We start from the raw sequence: 22,698 nt of genomic DNA, 5'->3' as shown, positions 1-22,698 counted from the left end.
TTTATTGTTGAAAGTATTACATATGTCCTCTTCCCTCCCCTCTCCCCTCCATTGACTCCTAGAGCCCCACCCCTTCCTCCAGGTCTTCACCACACAATTGTCTGTGTCCAGGGGTTAGGCATACAGTGGGGCCTTGACTTACAAGTTTAATTCATTCCGTGACAGAGCTCGTAACTCAAATTACTCGTATGTCAAATCTTAAAGTGAATGAGTGAGACACGTGATGCTGGGCTGATGTTGTGGCGTTCACTGTGATGTTCGCTGCGCCAACTAGCGGTGGGGTATCTGAAGCTGGCTCATAACCCGAATTTTAGCTCGCAACTCTAAGCAAAAAATCGGCCGAGAGACAGCTCATATCTTGAAAAACTCGTTAGTCGGGACACTCGTAAGTCAAGGCCCCCACTGTATATGCATACAAATTCTTTGGTTGATCTCTTCCCACCCCCTCACCCCTGCCTTACCTCTGAGATTCCATAGTCTGTTCTATGCTTTTATTCTCTGGATCATGATAAGCTTTCATATCATAATCTAACCCTGAGATTTATTAATAGTTATTATGGTAAGAAATAATAAAATAAACTTTTTTGAAGAGTATTTCTAGAAATAAAAGGAAAGAGGAAAAAATTAAGGATTTGGAGGAAGACTTCCTTAATTTATCACTGCACTTTTTATTTTTTAAATTAGCTCTATATTTTCCTACATCTATGCCTATCCACACCAATATTTTAACTTGGATATTCAATCATTATTCCCTTGTATTAAAATATATAGATATGACAAATGGGGTTGATTGAATTAACTTATGAAATGCTTTTAGATTAGTAGAGTTGAAAAAATGTTTTTCTTCTAGCATCTTAGGAGGAAATAAATTATGTCTGCCAAGTAAATTTTTTTTAAAAAAAATTTTTTATTGCTCTTTAGAGAGGAAGGGAGAGGGAGAAACATTGATCGGCTGCTTCTAGTACATACTCAACTCGGGATTGAGTCCGAAACCCAGGCATGTGTCCTGACTAGGAATTGAACCAGCAACCTTTTGGTGCACAGGAGGATGCCCGACCAACTGAGCTACACCAGCCAGGGCAAGTTAATTTAGTTTTAATGAAATAATCAGGGTATCCTGTATTTAAGATGCATGCTGGAGAAAGACCATTTTAACAAACCTGTGTTGCAGAAAGTCATATATAGTGTTATAAGATATACCCAAATGAAACCAGGGGAAGGAGATTTGGGTTTTAAGGCCACAAACAGATTTACAAGTATTCATTATCAAAGGCTTTTTCTGTTCTCTCACATTCACTAATAGCCTATGCTAATGTGACTTTCAAAGAACACATTGAACAGATAGTATTCTCTATTCAAATCTACTAAAATAATAATTGATGCATACCAGTGGTTCTTCACTAGGTGGGGGCGTTTTGTCTCCAGGGGACAAAAGACATTTGTAGTTATCACAACTGAGGAGGGGGTGCTACTGTCATCTAGTGCTGGAGGGCAGAGATGCTGCTACATATCCCACAATTCAAAGAACTCCCACCTGAATAAAGAACTATACAGCCACTATGTTAGTAGTAATTGAGAAAAACCTGATAAATCTCTCCCTCATCCTCTAACCCTCTTTTCCTTTAAATTGTATCTCTTGAATGAGAAATGGAGCATGTTTTATGACAAGAGAGAAAATTGTACTGAGATGTGAGAGAGAAACATCAATCGGTTGGTTGCCTTGCGTATGTGCCTCCACTGGGGATCTAACTGGCAACCTAGGTATGTGCCCTGACTGAGAATCGAACCCACAATCTTTGGTATACGGATGATAGTTCAAGCAACTGGGCCACCCAGCCAGGACCTTTCCACCAAATTTTTATTTGACCAATGAAATAACAAACTTTTTCTTTCTTTAAAATATTTTTAAAAATTCATTTTAGAGGAAGAGAGGGAGATGGAGAAACATCGATTTTTTGTTCCACTTATTTGTGCATTCATTGGTTGATTCTGTGTGTGCCCTGACTGGAGATCAAATCGCAACCTTGGTGTATTGGGACATTCTCTAACCAGCTGAGCTACCTGACCTGGGCAGGGGAAATAACAAAGTTTCTACCAGATTTTATTGGTTAATATAATATCAGATACATGATATCTGACCACCATTACTGAGCACCTGAAGGGCTTCCTAATAGATTTCATAAGCAATTCTTAATTTAAAAAAATGGAAGGTGTTTTGGTATTTGTGTTATGATATTTAAACTTGAAATTTGTATTGTTAGAAAATGTATTCAACAATATAACAGCTGTACATTTATGAGCCACACAATTTAAAAAACCTCAAAAATGATGAAAGCTGCAAATTTTATCAGTCTATAGTACATTTATTTTGTAACAAAATAGATAAAACCAAGTATTAAAGTATACTATTGTTTGCATTTTATACATATTGATTATTATGCTGAAATCTGGTAATTTAACATTCAGTGAAAATAAATTTTATATTAATTGTTTTAAAAATGGCAAGCACATGATTAAGATAAACTTTTTGTTCATCAGAAAAAGAATTTGGGAGTAAATAACGATATAGCAAATCCATTTAAAACCTAGGTCTTCATCTTCTGTTTCTTGGACCACTCGGGTGCTTCCTTTTTGGTCTGTTAAAAAGAAAGAGAAAATTAAGTAAAATGTTTACTAGGAGGGTAAGAAAGGCAATTCATAGAACTCTGTACCAATATGCATTGGGGCTTTTTATGTAAGATTACAGTAAATAATCAGTTTTCCTAATTCAGAAGGATACTTTAGGGACAAAGGTTTTATGTTTTGTAAGAAATAATCTCCCACCTGGTATGTCTGTAGAAAAAATACACATCTGTGTTTTCTGGCTCAAGTGAGTATCAAATGAATTGTTTCTACTTTGAAAGAGAATTATAAAAAAAAAAAAATCAAGGACACAGCTTCTTTTTTTATCAGTCTCATCTATCTATATATATGGACATTCATTCATTCATTCAATAAATATTTATTAAATAATGACTAGATCCAAATCACTGTGCTTTGGATCTCCTGAATTGCTAAGTATTTACCACAGTACTTCTGGGGTTCACTGCTCAATCATCCCAGTGTACAAAGAGCTTGGCTGTACAGAGTAGTAACAAAAAGGCAAAGGAGGTAGACTTACAGAACAAAGTGTTCAGAACTCCTTATACAGGGCACTACATAGGCAGTCAAAACAGCTTACTATAATCGTGTAGCATTCGTTTATATATGACAATATGTTAAATATGAAGCTTACTGCTTTTCCACTTCCATCTGTTTAAAATTATAAAGGACTACATTCCTAAATATATATACATATATGTATGTAGGCACATAGGTAAGTATGATACTTATAAGTTTATGTTTTTTATAATTTTATGCCATAGTTGATACATAAAATGTTGGAAGTGACATCAGTGGTCAGCTCCTCTTGGCCTATCCACGCTCTTGGGCAGCTTCAATGACCACCAAATAAGCCAGCTTCAGTTACCACCAAATTCCACCCCCCTTCCCCGTATTGCCACCTTTATACCATAGCTCTAACCTGAGCTACAAATGCTTTTACATGGTGTTCCCCACAGGCAACTAAAATTCAGTATGTCAAAACGAACCCTCAATCATCCATATTCTTTTTTTGGTAAATGGTACTAGACTTTGCTCAGTCACTTCAACCAGAAATGTTCTTTTCTTTTTCATCTTAGATTTCTCCTTCTTTTCACTTGCTACATCCATTTTAAATAGTCCCTACCTTTTACTGAATATCCTTTAAACTCCTCATTCTGTTCCTATCTTGACCCCATTGGCTTACCTTGGGCTCTTATCATTTCTGGCTTAATTCCTGCCAGAGTTTCCTAACTCTGATTTGGCTTTCTCTTCTACTCTGTTCAACTCATAGTCCATGATCTGTCCAAGCTTATCTTTCTAAAATGCATTAAAATACTTCAGAGTTCTTTCTTGGAAATAAAAGTCTAAAGTCCTTAGTATTAAAGGAGAAAGAAATTTCCATGATAGGGAAAGGCCAGGTGCTGTCTACCAAGAGAATTAATTCAAAGGTAGCTGAGCTGAATGCTAGTTTATTACTGGGTGATGAGAAATGTAATTGTCCTTTGGCCAGAAATGCCTGTTACTTTTGCCAGTCTTATTTAAAAAAATTTTAAACTAAGTCACAGACCATAAAGAAAAATCAGAGTAAAATTGGGGAGTTGCGTACTTCTCTTATAATCAGATTGAGAGGTTTGGGTGACTGAAGAAAGGTGAGTCAACAATAATCTAAGATTCTCACAATCACAGTCACAGAAAGACCAGTGTTGGTGAAATTGTAGGTCTCTTGAATTATACCTCAATAAAACTGGAAGGAAAGAAAACTGTAGCTTCTCAATCCATGGGTAAGGAAATCATTTTAAGACCAGATTTGAGAAAGAAAAAACATCACACAGACTAGAATACAAAATATCAGAGTACCTTGCCATTGTAGGGGTTAAATTGTGCTCTGAGAAACTGTGATCTTCACTAAGTCATGATGTAAAATGGTTTTCTTAATTGTGGCTCCTGGACAAAAAAACAAACCTAAAAGCCACTTCTACACACCAAGTTACAGATCGTCCAGCTTATAGCAAAGGGTATACAGAATTTGTACATCTCCACTTTCTCAGTCAACTGAAACTAAAAGTTGTATTACTACTATGTGTGTTTGGGAAGAAGCTAAATAAAACTTTTGATATTAAAAAGGAACCTTAAAACTCCAAAGGACAGTACAAGAATTCAATGGCAGATAGTTCTTCTATTCCTTTTATCTGTGTTGGTCCCTTGCAGACCACCCTCCCTCCAGTGCATTCTTCTTCAGATGTGTTAGTGAAGTAGATTTGCCACAAGTGTACCTCTGTTCTGAGGATTAACTGCATTTCTACTTCCTAAATGGACTTTTCAGATCTTTGATTAAAATTAATTTTATAGCCTGCTCCCACAGGACTAATGCATGTTCCTATCCCTAGGTTACTGTGGGGGCACCTCACTTTCACTGTCATGTTTTAACTACTTCAATTTAGAATACAGGGCCCCTTAGCATCTGGCCCACACTTCTCTAATCCTGTCTCTTGACACTATCCTACATCAACTAAATTATTTGTAGTTGAGATTGGTTTAATAGCACTTAATTGAGCACCTACTATGTGCCAGTTCCTTGTTTTAAGTGATGGGGATATAAAAATGAATTAAGACTTTGTGACAAAATCTGCTGGCTGCCCGGCCTATATCTACTTTCCCCATCTTAATAAGAGAATTCTAATTTTATTACAAGAGTAAAGGGCTCACCCAAGTAAAAACTACATTAATCAACCTCCTTTGCTACTAAGTATGGCCATGTGACTAAGTTCTGGCCAATAGGATGTTGGTTAGAACTTATGGAAACGCTTTTAGGAGGGAGATGGTATAGTCCCCATTTCTGCTTCCTGCTTACGATGCAGATGTGATGGCTGAGGCTACAGCAAGCATATTGTGAATCTGAGGACAGAAGCCACACACCAAGGATGGCTGAAGAGAAAGGCAGAAGTAACTTAGTTCCCTGATGACTCCAAAGGGCCACATATTAGGCCTTTAATGCTTATCTGGGAGACTGAACAATTTGCTTAAGCCACTGAACTAGCAGTGGAAAACAATTCCTGGATATTGACACTTAACCTTTAAAAAGTTAGGGTTTATTTTGTTTCATGTTTATCTTAGCACTCAGGAAAGTGTCTGGCCCCAGTAGGTACCCGAATGCCACACTTCCTTTGATGTTTGTGGCTTGAGCACAGTTCAGCACAGTGGTTAAAGAACAAGTTCTGGGATGAAACGGGCTTCATCCATTCATTTGCAAACCTGGGGAAGTTGATGACTTCTCAGTTATCTCTTGTGTAATCTATAATAATAAAAGCATAATATGCTAATTAGACCAGATGTCCTTCCGGAGTACCTTCCAGATGAAGCCAGGACTGTGAGAAAAGCCTGGGTCCTGGGTACCAAAGGGAAGCCGGTGCCGGCAGCTGGGGGAAGGAAGGCCTACTCTTGCACAAATGTCGTGCATCGGGCCTCTAGTATGGAGATAATAAAAAATAATTGTGCTGGATATTCTGGGTACCCTCAGATCTATTCTCCATCCTTGTCCACCCGCTCTTGTGCCCAGGAGGCTGTCAGTGGTGTCTTCTGGTTTCTGAAATAGGTTTAGTCAATGGGCTTGTAGGTGGGAGGAGAAAGAAACTGTGATGTTTACTCCCGAGCTCCTTCTTTGCCTGGCCATGTTTAGCAGTGGCTAAATTCCCTTACAGGAGACCAAAGTTTCCATAAGAAGGCTCCGATCCCTCGCCTTGCACCTGGAGGCCTAGGAGTGACAATAGCGCCAGCAATAGTCCTGAAATGTTCCCCCTCACGTGGTTTCCAGATGCTTGTCAACAGTCCCTTCAGAACGTGACATCTATTTGGTACGGGGACTTGTCTGATACAGTAACCTACATCAGAGGGTGTTGAGGGAATAAAATGAGCAAATGTATGCAGAAAACACTTAGTCCTTAAGTGCTAACTATGAGCAGTATTTCCCACTTAATGTTCTCTCTGCCTGAAGAGCTCACTCCTATTTGTTTTTCAGGACTCAGCTCAAAAATCGCCTCCTCTAAGAAGCTTGCCCTGATACATCCAGGCTTCCTTTGGTGTTCCTTTTAAGAACTTAAAGCCTTCAACACTTAACTTGTTATATCATTCTTATAAATGTTTACTTGAATCAGTCACTCAATAAACTGTGTATTCCTTAGAGTCATAACATATTGTTCAATAAACGTTAGTTAAATGAATAGATTTATTTTTACTGTCATTTTAAAAATTAAGTGCTTTATATATTAACTAGGGGCCTGGTGCATGAAATTCGTGCACTGTGTGTGTGTGTGTGTGTGTGTGTGTGTGTGGGGAGTGTCCCTCAGCCCAGCCTGCCCCCTCTCACATACTGGGAGCCCTGAGGCGTTGACCCCCATCACCCTCCAATTGCAGGATCGGCCCCTTGCCCAGGCCTGACGCCTCTGACAGAGGCGTCAGGCCTGGGCAGGGGACCCTCATTTCCCCCCATCACTGGTTCTGCCCCCAGCCCAGGCCTGATGCCTCTGGCCCAGGTATCAGGCCTGGGCAGGGGACCCCCAGACCCCTTCGATTGCTGGCTCTGCCCCTTGCCCAGGCCTGATGCCTTGGCCAGAGGCGTAGACCCCCATCACCCTCCGATCGCCTGATCGGCCCCTTGCCCAGGCCTGACGCCTCCGCCAGAGGTGTCAGGCTTGGACAGGGGACCCCCATTTCCCCCCGATCACTGGCTCTGGCCCCCGCCCAGGCCTGAGGCCTCTGGCCCAGGAATCATGCCTGGGCAGGGGACCCCCATCTCCCTCTGATCGCTTGCTCCACCCCCCGCCCAAGCCTGATGCCTCTGACACAGGCTTCAGGCCTGGGCAAGGGGACCATCCTATCCCCCAATCCCTGGCTCCGCCCCCCACCCAGGCCTGATGCCTCGGCCAGAGGAGTTGACCCTCATCACCCTCCGATCACCAATCACCGGATCGGCCCCTTGACCAGGCCTGAGGCCTCCGGCAGAGGTGTCAGGCCTGGGCAGGGGACCCCCAGCTCCCCGCGGTTGCAGGCTCCGCCCCTGCCCAGGCCTAACGCCTCTGGCTGAGGCGTCCGGCTCGGGCAGCGGGGACCCGCAGCTGCAGCGGCCCCGCGATCGTGGGCTTCGCTTTAGGCCCAGGCAAGGGACCCCTAGCTCCTGGGACTGCCAGCTTCGACCATGCCCAGGCCCAGCTCCCATTGCTGGCTCCACCCCTACTTCCTGCTATCACTGGCCAGGGCGGCAAAGGCACCTGATTCTCCGATCATGGCTGGGGGGCAGGGCAAAGGCGGCCCCAGGCCCGCCTTTGCCCTGCCCCCCAGCTCTTAGCTCCCCCCTGGGTTTCCGATCACTGTCAGTGGCAGGGGGCTTCTTCCTGCTTTCCCTTTCGCCTCCCTGCATTGTGCCTACATATGCAAATTAGCCGCCATCTTGTTGGCAGTTAACTGCCAATCTTAGTTGGCAGTTAACTGCCAATCTTAGTTGGCAGTTAATTTGCATATAGCCCTGATTAGCCAATGAAAAGGGTATCGTCGTATGCCAATTACCATTTTTCTCTTTTATTAGTGTTGATGACATACAATAATAAAGAATTTAGTGGCAGATCCCTATAATATCCATAATTTTGACACTAAGTACAATTAGATTTTTGAATATTTAGTAATTCTTAGCCATACAAGAATGTGAGAATGTGGCAAAAATCTTTATATCCTTGTTGCCCAGAACAATGCTTGGCACAAAGGAGGTGCTCGATAAACATTTTTTGAATAAATAAATGAATGAATGCTGTTTTGGTCTGCTATGACAGAAGCCTCACAGTTCTATATAAGTTTGGACATAAAGTCTCATGAGAGTCTACATTCAAGAGTTTCCCCTACATAATGTGAAAGAAAATGTTTCTACAGTAACACAACAATATGGTTCCAATAATCGGACAACCACCACCCTGCATGGCGGGCAGTATTTATCATTCTCAGTAACACTGGGATTATTCAGTGGTAGTGACAATAACCAGTAAAACAGGGAAGTAGTATAGTCTGCTGTATGAATTAAAGTTCACTGATCTGCTCAATCTTTTTAGATAAACTTCTGCCTTCAGTGATATGACTGTCTTAAATTCAGGTGACCTGTTAATAGACTATGTCACAGTGGTTTCTCATTTACCTCAGTATCTATGTTTAATCACTGCTAAATTCAAATAAATTCCAACGTAGATAACAGTGATTTTGGAAAGTTGATTTCTTATTCTCATGAGATGCATATTCCTCATTTCTAAATATTTTATCAGTAAGGCACTATCTATCCTAAGTTTTAGATACTGGAAGCTTCTCAGCCTCTACCAGCTCTTGATTAGTACTGAGCAAGGAGCCTAAGTGAGATCACTGCTTGGCAAATTATGGCCCCTGGTCTGTCTGTGTTTGGACTGCCTGCTAAGAATGGATTTGACATTAAAAAAAAACCAAAACAAAGAAACAAACAGGATATGCAACAGAGATTGTATGTAGCTACAAGCCTAAATAGTTACCGTCTAGATCTTTAAAGAAAAATTTGCTGACTCCTAATAGATGACTGTTTAATCAATTGGGCATAATAAATCAATTCATGTACACAATTAACTGGTTTTTATCTTTGTAATTCCACTCTTTAACCTATTTAAACAGTAGTGTTTCTTTAATATTAGCATATTAAAAAGATTATCCTTCACACCCATAAGCTGGCACTTCATGTAACAATTTTGTTATTCTTCTTCAGTTATTTTTTAATTTTTTTAGAGAGGGAAGGGAGAAGGATAGGAGAGATAAAAACATTAATGATGAGAGAGAATTATTGATCAGCTGCCTCCTGCACGCCCCTTACTGGGGATTGAGCCCGCAACCTGGGCATGTGCCCTGACTGGGGAATCGAACCTGTGACCACTTGGTTTCTGGGTCGAAGCTCAATCGCTGGGCCATACTGGCTGGGCTAATTTTGCATTATCACCACATAGTCTTGATTTGACCATTTTACAGTATTATCTCTCAGTTTTCATAAGGACATAGCTGAACTCGTACCTCTTTTAAAACATTTTCTCTTATAAAAGAAATAAAGTTTATTGTAGAAAAATAGATAAGCGCAAAGAAGGAAATAAAACTACCCAATTAATACTTAATATTTTGATTCTTCTTCATTTCATTCTCACTGCATAACCTTATCTTGAGGTACTGGTGAAATCTTACTACTACTTCTGTACCAGTTAGAGTCAGGATTTCAGGATATCAGAATCAAGTTACAACCTAAGGTCAGAAATATGGGAGGTCAGGGTCAGAAGAAATAGTTCATTGCTTAAAACAGAGAAGGATCAGCAAAACAGATCCCAGAGGGTGCTAGGCTAGGTCTCTGGCTGTATCTTGTGGTTTTCATCCGACCCCACGTTTCCCATTAACATCTACGTCTTCCATCTGCTTTCTTCCTATAGATTGTAATATAAGGGACTCATCAGAGCGTCTGTCATAATCACAGCCAACTTTCTAAGAAAATCTTGCCTGGCAATGATCCTTGTGAATAAACAGCCCTGGGCAGCTTTATTTGGTGCCATGTGACCCCTGCTCACTATAATGGCAGCCATTCAGTAGGCTGGCTAATACCCGTCACAAGTCTGGCCACAAAGTGTATCACCCAACAAGGATGAGCTGTGCCAATTAGATTCTTGCTCCAGGAAAATACAGGGAGGACTAGGTGTTAAGAGAGTAGATGTGGGAAGGTACACAGAAACGTCTCAGGAGAAGGAGCCATGAGCAAGTTAATGAGGAAGTGGAAAATACAAATAACCAGAGACTGAGAGAGAAACAAAAAGAAGCTGATGTATCACTAGAGGAAAAGATCCACAGACGCAGCTGCAGAAATTCGTATAGCTGCCTTGTATCCAGGCTGGTAAACTGAGGCTGCCTGTTTTCTCCATCCTGTCAGCTTGGTCTCCATTATTGTCATATAGATTCTTACAACAGTTACCCTTATTTACTCTAGATTGTAACTCTGTCCTTTTAAAAATTTTAATTAAAAAACATTTTTATTGCCGAACCGGTTTGGCTCAGTGAATAGAGCATCGGCTTGCGGACTGAAGGGTCCTGGGTTCGATTCCGGTCAAGGGCATGTACCTTGGTTGTGGGCGCATCCCCAATGGGGGGCGTGCAGGAGGCAGCTGATTGATGTTTCTCTCTCATCGATGTTTCTAACTCTCTATCCCTCTCCCTTCCTCTCTGTAAAAAACCAATGAAATATATTTAAAAAAAAAAAAACTTAAAAAAATTTTTTTTATTGATGTCAGAGAGGAAGAGAGAGATAGAAACATCAATGTTGAGAGAGAATCACTGATTGGCTGCCTCCTGTATGCCCCCTACAGCAAGCATGTCAAACTAGAGGCCCATGCGGCCCACAATGAATATTTTTGCGGCCCAGCCAATATAACGGTATGTAAGAGGCGTTTTGATAAAAATTTCATAACTTGATTTTTACAGTATCTTGTTATACATAATCAACACTAATAAAAGAGAAAAATGGTAATTGTGTACGAGCTACCCTTTTCATTGGCTAATCAGGGCTATATGCAAATTAACTGCCAACTAAGATGGGCAGTTAACTGCCAACTAAGATTGGCAGTTAACTGCCAACAAGATGGCGGTTAATTTGCATATGTAGGCACAATGCAGGGAGGCGAAAGGGAAAGCAGGAAGAAGCCCCCTGCCACTGACAGTGATCGGAAACCCAGGGGGGAGCTAAGAGCTGGGGGGCAGGGCAAAGGCGGCCCTGGGGCCGCCTTTGCCCTGACCCCCAGCCATGATCGGAGAATCAGGCGCCTTTGCCGCCCTGGCCAGTGATAGCAGGAAGTAGGGGTGGAGCCAGCGATGGGAGCTGGGCATGGTTGAAGCTGGCAGTCCCGGGAGCTAGGGGTCCCTTGCCTGGGCCTAAAGCGGAGCCCACGATCGCGGGGCCGCTGCAGCTGCGGGTCCCCGCTGCCCGGGCCGGACGCCTAGGCCAGAGGCGTCAGGCCTGGGCAAGGGGCCAATCCTGCGATTGGAGGGTGATGGGGGTCAACGCCTGAGGGCTCCCAGTATGTGAGAGGGGGCAGGCTGGGCTGAGGGACACTCCCCCCCACACACACCCAGTGCACGAATTTCATGCACTGGGCCCCTAGTTATTAATAAGGAACTATAGCCTAACCGGTTTGGCTCAGTGGATAGAGCATCGGTCTGCGAACCAAGGGGTCCCAGGTTCAGTTCTGGTCAAGGGCATGTACCTTGGTTGCGGGCACATCCCCAGTGGGGAGTGTGCAGGAGGCAGCTGATTGATGTTTCTCTCTCATCAATGTTTCTAACTCTCTATCCCTCTCCCTTCCTCTCTGTGAAAAAATCAATAAAATATATATTAAAACAAAATAAGGAACTACAATGTTCGTTAATGACTGATTACTATAATCATGTTGCATTCATTTTCCTTATGCGCCTTACATGTAGGTGCACCATTTCTCTCCACTAATACCAGCAGCGAATATTTTAGCAGCCGATTGCCACGCCATTAGTCTTGGACTGACTTGTTTGTTGTGCGCAACAGGAAATATTTCGCTTTCGGAGAACAAGAAAAATAGGCTTATTTGCGTTATGCTTATTAATTTGTGTAGCTATTCAGTGTCTGGTAAGTTAATGTTCAAGAAAAAAATATCAATTTTTATTAAAATGTTCTATTATTTTATGTTAACAATTACTCATTTATTTCAGCCCTTTGTAGTCAGCATGTCTCTATCAAAATAAACCTATGTATCTTTGAAAATTGAAGCTTTTGTTTTTTTTGCAGCACACATAAACTTAAACCTTGTTTATTGGCCCGTGTTAGCCTTTGAGTTTGACATGCTTGCCCTACAGGGATCAAGCCCACAACCCAGGCATATGCCCTGACAGGGAATCGAACCATGACCTCTTGGTTCATAGGTCTATACTCAACCATTGAGCCACTGCGGCTGGCCACTTCTTTTTTACTTTAAAAGTTTGAACTATGTAATCACCTCATTGATCTTGAGTAGCATTATCTGAATGTATAATGAAAGAGCTTAGATCAGAAGCTCTCATACTTGACTGATTATTATAATCATCTAGGGAGTTTAAAAAGAATAAGATTCTGAGGACTCACTAAATCAGAATATCACAGTTACAATCTGGTTTCAAGTCTCTATGTTCAGATGGCAAATATATTTCTTCTGAGAAATTAAAGCATGCATGGGAAACCATGCTAAAGTACAGTGTAATATTTAATAATGTTACTATTTTGATTCTATTGCCTTTCTGTCGTTATTCCTACTATTTGTTAAAACATCACTTTCAAATTGTTCTAATTTCTTATTCTTTAACTAATTTCTGTGCATATACATTTCTACCTAATATAAACATTCCATTTAATGTTAATATGATTGTTTTCATACTTCATGAGGAAACAGAAAGATATACTGTTTTACAAATAAAAGGTGCTGGATGATACTTTGCATATCTTTTATTCTTTAAAAAAATGTATTTTTAAAAAATTAATTTCAGAGAGTAAGGGAGAGAGAGACAGAAACATAAATGACAAGAAAGAATCATCGATTGGCTGCCTCTTGCACGCCCCACACTCTGGATGGAGCCCACAACCGGGCCATGTGCCCTGACTGGGAATCGAACTCTGACCTCTTGGTTCATAGGTCAATGCTCAACCACTGGCCCATACTGGCTGGGCAATTCTTATATAAAATAAACATTTATAAACATGTTTTCCTGATTCCCCTACAATTAGTCCCTGGAGACTTGAGGTAAATTTGAGATTAAGGTTAATTTCTGGGCAAGTCCAACATATTAACTAGAACTATAAAACCTAATTACTAGCTATAAGATAGGATATATAAATATCCTATTGAAGCTTCCCTTTTCTGAATATGTATACCAGTTATACAGATATTTCTAGGCCCTTTCATTAAACTACTAAAATTAGTTTAAAACCAATATGAACAAGAGGCAAAGAGATTTAAGTAAAATGTATTTAGTGAAAAATAGAGATTAAAATTTTAAGTTGTTTTTTCTTTTTTCTTTGTACTTACAAAGAGTGTTGGTTTGGGTATAAATATATTATCTTCATGTTCTCTAGGCACATTCAAAATCTTTGATTTTTGATTTTCTGTCACATTTTTTGATTCCGTTTTAGTAAGAAGTAACCTGTCCTCAGAACACTGACTGCGCATATTAGTGAGAATCTGCTTCATTGCCGCCAATTCCTGTTGATATATGAAAATAGAAGAAAACAGCAAGTATGATTTCAGCACATCTATAATAATAAAAGCATAATATGCTAATTAGACCAGACGTCCTTCTGGACACCGTTCCAGACAAGCTTCTGGACGAAGCTGGGGCTGCGAGGGAAGCCCGGGTCCCAGGCATCAGAGGAAAGCCGGTGCCAGCAGCCAGGGGAAGGAAGGCCTACTCTTGCATGAATTTCATGCATTGGGCCTCTAGTAGACTAATAAGGATGGACATTAACACTTATTTTTACACATATATATTACCTTAATCAATAAAGAAATTAAAGATTGAAAAAAAAAACCCCAACGCCTCCCCCCCACAAAGCACTTATTTTTATTCTTGGAATAGAAACAGTTGAAACAATTATACTATACTAGAGGCCCGGTGCACAAAAATTTGTGCACTCGGGGGGGGGGGGTCCCTCAGCCCGGCCTGTGCCCTCTCGCAGTCTGGGACCCCTCGGGAGATAACGAACTGCTGGCTTAGGCCTGCTCCCAGGTGGCAGAGGGCAGGCCCAATCCCTAGGTGCAGCCCCTGGTCAGGCTCAGAGCAGGGCCGATTGGGGAGTTGGGGCGCCGCCCCCTGTCATGCACAGAGCAGGGCAGATCGGGAGGTTGCGATGCCACCCTCAGTCACGCTCAGGGTAGGGCCGATTGGGGGGTTGGGGCACCGCCCCCTGTCACACTCAAGGCAGGGTCGATGGGGAGGGTGCGGCGCCACCCCCTGTCATGCACAGAGCAGGGCCAATCAGGGGGTTGGGGTGCTGCCCCCTGTCACTCACAGAGCAGGACCCATCAGGGGGGTTAGGGCTCCGTACCCTGTCACACACAGAGCAGGGCGGATCAGGGGGTTGGGGCGCCACACCCTGTCACACTCAGGGCAGGGCCGATGGGGAGGTTATAGCTCTACCCCGTCACACACAGAGCAGGGCCCGTGGGGGGCGGTTGGGGCGCCACTCTCTATCACCCACAGAGCAGGGCCGATCAGGGGGTTGGGGTGCCTTCCCCTGTCACAAACAGAGCCATAGGTGATCAGGGGGTTTGGACGCTGCCCCCTGTCACGCTGCTCCAGGGGCCAGGAGGCCTCGCGGCTCCGCTGATCCTGGTGCTGGGAGGCATATTACCCTTTTACTATATAGGATAGAGGCCTGGTGCACGGGTGGGGGCCAGCTGGTTTGCCCTGAAGGGTGTCCTGGATCAGGGTGGGGGTCCCGCTTGGGTGCCTGGCCAGCCTGGGTGAGGTGATGATGGCTGTCTGCATCTGGTCACACCCCCTTCAGGGTGGGGGTCCCCACTGGGGTGCCTGGCCAGTCTGGGTGAGGGGCTGAGGGCTGTTTCAGGCTGGTGGATGACTGAAGCTCCCAACCGCTCTTTTCCTTTTTTTTTTTTTTTTTTTTTTTATTCTTGGATTTATGGCTGTCACTGGAGCTGAGAGCCCGCTTTAGCTGTGAGACCTCACTGCTGAAAGCAGGTTTCTGGCTTTGTTTACTTTCTGTATTTGAAACTTTGTTGCGACTCCAGCTCTGAGATCCCAGCTGACTGAAAACAGGTTTCTGGGGTTTTGTTTAGCTTCTATATTTCTAACAATGTTTCTTAGCAGCTCAGAACCCAGCAGCGGCAGGCGGGGAACTTTGGAGTCCGGGGACAATTGGAGTCCTCCATCACTGAAGCAAGCAAGCCTCCTGTTCGTGTCAGTAGCCTGGCTGCCGGCCACCATCTTGGCTGGCAGTTAATTTGCATATCGCCCTGATTAGCCAATGGGAAGGGTAGAGGACGTATGCTAATTACCATGTTTCTCTTTTATTAGATAGGATAAAATAGCATATTAATGAACAATAGGATACATGACACACATTGTCACTGATAGTTTTAGTATGATAAACAATAAATGTCATCCCATAGTCTAATGGTTCCTACATTTTTCTGCTCATTGGAGTCACCCATGGAGCTTCAAAAACAACTGAAGCCTGTGTCTCACTACCAGAGATTGTAAAATAATTGGGTTGGGGAGTGACCTCAGCATTGAACATTTTAAAAGATCTCTAGGTGATTCTAAAGACAGATAAATTTGGGAACCATTGGCATAGTTACATTCCACTATAATTTTTCTACATGTTTGTTGAGTAAATTATTTAGGCATTTAACTTTTTCTACTAGTAAACTATACAATTTCCTTCTGAAATCTTATATGAAGATGGGAGGAAATAAAAGAGTCCAAATTTTTTTTCTTGCTTACTAATCAGCAGCCCAAATAATAAGTTGAAAACATCTTCAGAATGTAATCATGTTATTCCCTATTGTCTTACAAATGAAAAATGGAGGTAGCTTTACCCAGTTGCTGTTTGGACTAAGAATTATTATCTGAACTTGTTAAGGAACTCAGGTAAAAAATTTTCACTCATTCCCTCTTCCAAGTCTATTTTGTCTTTTATTTTTCTCTATAGTCGAACTTTTAGCACCTAACATTACTTAGTGGATATTTATGATTAATCACTAAATTGATCCAATCAAACACAAGCATATGGACAGAGGACAGAATAAACTCTCCTTTATTATATGTAGAACAGTGGGAGGCTGTTTATTTCATCTTCATGCCAAGACACAAACTTACGGTGATAGAAAGATGTTCTGCTCCCTTTTACTAATCTGTTTATAGACATCAGCTCTGTGTCAGAGCAAGTTCCCACAGGCCTTTTTTTCTTTCTGGCTGTCATTAGTTCTATTTAGAACCATCTAGCTTGAGTGGGTATTTAAAAACAGAGCTGTTGAGTTTAAGCCACGGAGCTTAATAAATCTTAGGGCCAAGCGAGGAGCTGGAAGAAATGGCACTGGAATCTTCTTTCTCCTTTTGCAGTACTGGGGTTGGCTAGGCCAATGCAAATGAGGATGGCTACATCTCAGACTTGGCCAATATTTGAGCCTTTTGAAGGCTCTTTTTGCTTTCAAGAGTATGTTATTTCATTTATATGCTCCCCTAGAGTGAAGTGAATGATCACTGATTTCCAGTAATGTTAAACATCCCTGGTATTATGGCAGCTTTCAGCTCCTGTTCTACTTACAAGAAGTAGAAGGGAAAGGGAGATGACAGTCTCTCGGCACAGCCAAAGAAAATTTCTACCTGAAACAACCTCCCTTTAGTGGCCATAACTTTTTTTTTTTTTTTATCTTGGTATGAAGGTTTTAAAAAAGGAAAAGATTATTTCCCCCCTACCTACCTCTAGTCTACAGATAAATAAGGAAAAGGGGATCATACTTGCAGGGGGGAGAAAGGAGGCAATGAGCACGAGGAAGAAGAAAAGGAAGAAGTTGCATGTGTGCTAGGCAAAGGGTTTGACCCCTAAGTGCTCTAGAGAAGACCATCTTTTGTTTCTCTTTGGCTTCCCTCTGCTACTGGTATAGGAACAGTTATAGGAAAGAGATGGTCCCTGAAGTAGGAGACAGAAGAGAAATCAAATGTCTTTGCTTTATCCAGACGAGGATCACCCAAACTTAGGGTGCTGTCAAAGCACTGTTTGTTTTTTTGAATATATTTTTATTGATTTCAGAGAGGAAGGGAGAGGGAGAGAGAGATATAAACATTAATGATGAGAGAGAATCATCGATTGGCTACCTTCCGCATGTCACCCACTGGGGATTGAGCCAGCAACCTGGGCATGTGCCCTGACTGGGTATCGAACCCTGGCCTCCTGGTTCATGGGTCTACGCTGAACCACCAAGCCACCCTAGCCAGGCTCAAGGCACTACTTTTGTTCACTGATAGTATTAAACAGTGCTAGCATGGTTTGTGAAACCCAGGTAAGGAACATTTCAAAAGCAACAAGTTTCTGTAAGATTCCTGTTAGGGTAATACAATGGGTACGAAAATAAAATGTAGAACAATCTTGTTCAGTTTTACTATGTTTGATCATATAGATCATCCCTTTCATATTAATGATAAATTTGAGAACAGAAAATCCCACTTTAACATCAAATAGATCAAATAGTATCCAAAATACCATCATCTACTGAACACACAGAAAGCCAAGCATATGTAGTGGAAATATGTTAGTACTGGGTGAGAAGTCAAATACACAGCCATTCCTGACTCTATTATTAATTGTGTAAATACAGACAATCTACTCTGGTTCAATGAGCTTCAGTTTCCTAATTGATAAAATGTATGCTTGTGTTACCTTTTTGGATTTTTGCCAGACTGATAAGTTTTTGTGTATGTTTATTTTGCATTTCTTCTACTGTGAGGTTGAATAGCTTTTCATATATGTAAGGATATTTCCTTTTCTACTGGGTGATTGGTCATTTTCTTACACTTTTCAAGGAGCTCTTTATATGTTAGAGATATCAGCCCTTTGTAACATGAATGGCGCTTTTTTTCAATTAATTTTTATTTGACTTTATTTACACTTTTTTTTTTTTTTTTTGCTATGCACTTTCTGATTCTGATGTAGCTGAATATGTCAGTTTCCAACTTTATAGCCTTTTCCATGGTTCTTCTTCAATTTTCTTCAAGTTATTTTTATGGTTTCTTTTTCTTTTCTTTTTCAAACATTTAGATCTTTGATCTGTTTCAAGTTTATCCTGGGCTCTGGTGATCAGTGTGGTGGATTGAACATCTTTCCCCCCATGGCTATCCTATCTAATAAAAGAGAAAAATGGTAATTGGCGTACGACGATACCCTTTTCATTGGCTAATCAGGGCTATATCCAAATTAACTGCCAACTATGATTGGCAGTTAACTGCCAACTATGATTGGCAGTTAACTGCCAACTAAGATTGGCAGTTCACTGCCAACAAGATGGAGGTTAATTTGCATATGTAGGCACAATGCAGGGAGGCGAAAGGGAAAGCAGAAAGAAGCCCCCTGCCACTGACAGTGATCGGAAACCCAGGGGGGAGCTAAGAGCTGGGGGGCAGGGCAAAGGCGGCCCTGGGGCCGCCTTTGCCCTGACCCCCAGCCATGATCGGAGAATCAGGCGCCTTTGCCGCCCTGGCCAGTGATAGCAGGAAGTAGGGGTGGAGCCAGCGATGGGAGCTGGGCACGGTCGAAGCTGGCAGTCCTGGGAGCTAGGGGTCCCTTGCCTGGGCCTAAAGCGGAGCCCACGATCAAGGGGCCGCTGCAGCTGCGGGTCCCCACTGCCCAGGCCGGACGCCTAGGCCAGAGGTGTTAGGCCTGGGCAGGGGCGGAGCCTGTGACCGCGGGGAGCTGGGGGTCCCCTGCCCAGGCCTGACACCTCTGCCGGAGGCCTCAGGCCTGGTCAAGGGGCCGATCCGGTGATTGGTGATCGGAGGGTGATGAGGGTCAACTCCTCTGGCCGAGGCATCAGGCCTGGGTGGGGGGCGGAGCCGGGGATTGGGGGGATAGGATGGTCCCCTTGCCCAGGCCTGAAGCCTGGGTCAGAGGCGTCAGGCTTGGGTGGGGGGTGGAGCAAGCGATCAGAGGGAGATGGGGGTCCCCTGCCCAGGCATGATTCCTGGGCCAGAGGCCTCAGGCCAGGGCGGGGGCCAGAGCCAGTGATCAGGGGGAGATGGGGGTCCCCTGTCCAAGCCTGACACCTCTGGCGGAGGCGTCAGGCCTGGGCAAGGGGCCGATCAGGCGATCGTAGGGAGATGGGGGTCAACGCCTGAGGGCTCCCAGTATGTGAGAGGGGGCAGGCTGGGCTGAGGGACACTCCCCTCCCCACACACACCCAGTGCACGAATTTCGTGCACCGGGCCCCTAGTTCTGTAATAACAACATTAGGCACTGCATAGACAAATTTTTCCTCACTGATTTGAGATGCTAACTTTACCATATACTAAACAACCATAAATATATGGTTTATTTCTGGACTTTTAAACTCTATTCCAATGGTCTTTTTATTCATTCATGCACCAATGTTCTACTATTTTAATATTTTATGATTGAAGTGTTTTCTGGCTATATTCTTAGAGATAGGGGCTCAAAATCATGCCATTTATTCTAGTTCCTATTTCAATCTTGACTTTCTTATACTTATTCCTCTTTCTTCTTCTTCTTTCCCCCTTAATGGATGAAATAATATATGCTCTTTAAAAAATATTACCTAAGAATATCTAGCTTCTTAATCATAATGTTTACAGGAATCAATTTTGACTGTTTTTAAGACCGCTGCACAGCTGTAATTCTGAAATTTATTTTTATTGCACATCTTGGCAAGTTCCATTATTTCGTGCATCTCTCTTTTTGTTATTTGATGGCATACAGTCTAGTATGTTTTCAAGAGAGGGTACTGTGGAAGGAAGTATTGTGCTTTCTTTCAGAACTTGGATGGGATTACTTCTCTGTTCCAAAGTCAAATTTCTGAGAACTCTGATGTCAAGCTGATTCCTGTATCTTTCAACGTATTTTTTTTCTCTCTGTAATCTTCTATATTGTTTAGCTATTCCTTAACTTCCATCTTTTTACCTTTTTTAAGTCTTAGAAGAATTCACTGACTTTTGCTCACATCCTTCTACTGGCATTTTACTTAATACAGTAACTTCATGATTTTCATTGTATGTTATGATTTTAGCAAAATCTTAAAATATCACAAATTTTTACCCCCACTATTAGTTTGTTTGTTTGTTTATTTATTTATTTCTTTTTACATGAATTGTGTTTTAATCTTGTTTGGTTATCTTTTGGGGGCTGATAATTCAGGTCTTTTTCTGACTTGACCCAGGGCTCTGAGCACTTCTCCAGATAGGGTTGAATGAAAAGACTGCAGCAACAGATACAATCAGCATCTCCATGAACTTGAGGCTCCTCTGGGGTAAAGCAGGCTCTCTATAATCCCAAGGCTTTGTAAAAGGGGAAATCACTACTAGTTTCTCCCCCATCTCTGCACCCAGCCAAGCTTAAACCTCCTGAAGAAGCCAGAAGCCAGAGTGAGCATGAGGCCGTACCACCTTTGATACAGCCACTAAACCAACCCTGAGGTTCCTCAAAGGGGAGGTTGCCCAACCCAACCCACACCTCTGTGGTGGTACATCAGGGTTGGGTCCTGAGATATAACACCCCACTCCATCCCCACTAGATGGAACCCAAAGTGCCTAGTGCCATTTGAGTCTCCCACTGTTTCTTGTTTTATGAAAAGACTACTTTCTCAAATCTTTCTGAAGAAACTAATTACAATACTTTGTAAGTTCTTTCCTGCTCCAGAATTTTCTTTTGTTTCCTCTGGGGAGTTTCCCTGCTTATTCTGATTTTTTTCTTATTCTAATTTTCTTGCATTTTCTGATGGTCTTTGATTGTGTCTTCCAACTTATGAATGAATGAGCAGATTAAATGTTTTTTTTTCTGCTGTTATGGGCCATTCATCCGAATGAAAAAGTACAATATCTGTACGTGTGGACAAGAAAATCTGTCTAGTAGACTTCACTCTAGGGTCCTCAGGCAGAATATAGGTTCTCTTCTCCAAAAGGAAAAATGTGGAATGTCTTAATCCAGAGCCTCTTCATTTGGACAGTTCTAGCCTATCCCCAGCAAATCACTCAGCAGGTTTGAAGCCATTTCTCCAAATACATTTTAAAATTCCTGTTTTTTTAAAATTATAAAGCATTACTTGTTCATTGTAAAATTCAAATACTGAAAAAGCACCATGCCCAATCCTCTTTTTCTTTTTATCACTTGTTAGACACCTTTAAATACTATTCTATAACACAGTCTGATTTACAATAATATTCATTTATTCTTTTTTATACCATAATTGACCTTTTATTTTAAAAAATTACAGGGCATGATTTTCAGATAATCTTATTTTATACAAGTAGTGCTTATATCAAACATTTTATATCACTATCAATTCCATTGAAGACCTGCCTTTTTTTTAAGGTACAAATTCTGATTGATGGGACACTTGCCCTTAAAGTAGAAAGTTCCCATTAGTTATTCAAATGTCAAAATTAAGATTATTGAGAAGTATATTGCTTTATGGCTGGCCAAAATGCTGCTAGCACATTTTAGGTAAATAATAATCTTTTTTAAAACTATGAGGTCAGTCTGTTTAAAACTTTTAGGATAACTCACAGAAAATAGATAATATTTATTCAAATTACTCTCTGAAGGGCTGGGCTATTATAGACACTTATATATGAAGCAGCTCTTTAAAAAAGTAAGATGCCTATACAGATCTGTCTGGTATAACACACATAACTGAAATTAATAAAACCTACAAGATCAATAGTGTTATGCTATGTTCTGATTGCCAATTAGACCTGAGAGACTCTGCCAGCTGCAAAGGAGGGTCTGGCTTTAGAAACATCTATATGTATAAAACCCTAATATGCAAATAGACCGAACAGCGGAACAACCAAACAACCGGTTGCTATGATGTGCGCTGACCACCAGGGTGCGTGTGGAACATGGTAAGCATTGGCAGCAGGCGGCAGAGTGTGGAACATGGCGGGCATCGGCCATGGAGGGATAGTGGAGCAGGTGAGTAGGGGTGCCAGACCAAAGGCAGGTGCTGGTCACTGTCATGGGGCGAGCCTCTGGTGGTTACTGAAAATTCTTTGCTCCCATGCACTCACAGCTGCTGCTGGCGCTGGCCCCGCTCACACCCGCTGCTGGCGCTGGAGCCGCCATTTGCACTCGCTGCTGGTGCCGGCCCTGATTGCTCAGTGTCATCAGCGGGGGTGAGCAGTGGCTGCTGGCCCCAATCGCCCCTGAGGGCTTCTCCACCTCCCCCTTCTCCTGAGGGGTGACTGGGGCCAGCAGCTGCCTCTCGCACCCATTGCTGGCAATGGCTCCACTTGCACCACTGATGGCTAGCC

At 42.4% G+C, this 22,698-nt stretch overlaps 1 protein-coding gene across 2 annotated transcripts in view; it reads right to left on the bottom strand.

Moving 5' to 3' along the window:
• Window positions 1-2,348: 2,348 nt before the first annotated feature.
• Window positions 2,349-22,698, bottom strand: part of PIBF1 (progesterone immunomodulatory binding factor 1) — a 237,935-nt gene continuing 217,585 nt past the window's right edge. For both annotated transcript variants that reach the window (XM_059684820.1, XM_059684821.1), the window contains 2 exons: window positions 13,731-13,904; window positions 2,349-2,636 (listed from right to left, as the gene is read on the bottom strand). In XM_059684820.1, the coding sequence (XP_059540803.1) occupies window positions 2,586-2,636; window positions 13,731-13,904 (225 nt within the window). In that variant the 3' untranslated portion in view covers window positions 2,349-2,585. The remainder of the gene's footprint in view (window positions 2,637-13,730; window positions 13,905-22,698) is intronic.

This window comes from Myotis daubentonii, chromosome 2 (genome assembly GCF_963259705.1).
Source record: "Myotis daubentonii chromosome 2, mMyoDau2.1, whole genome shotgun sequence".
In the NCBI taxonomy this organism is placed as follows: Eukaryota; Metazoa; Chordata; class Mammalia; order Chiroptera; family Vespertilionidae; genus Myotis; species Myotis daubentonii.
This window is presented reverse-complemented; position numbering and strand designations above follow the sequence as displayed.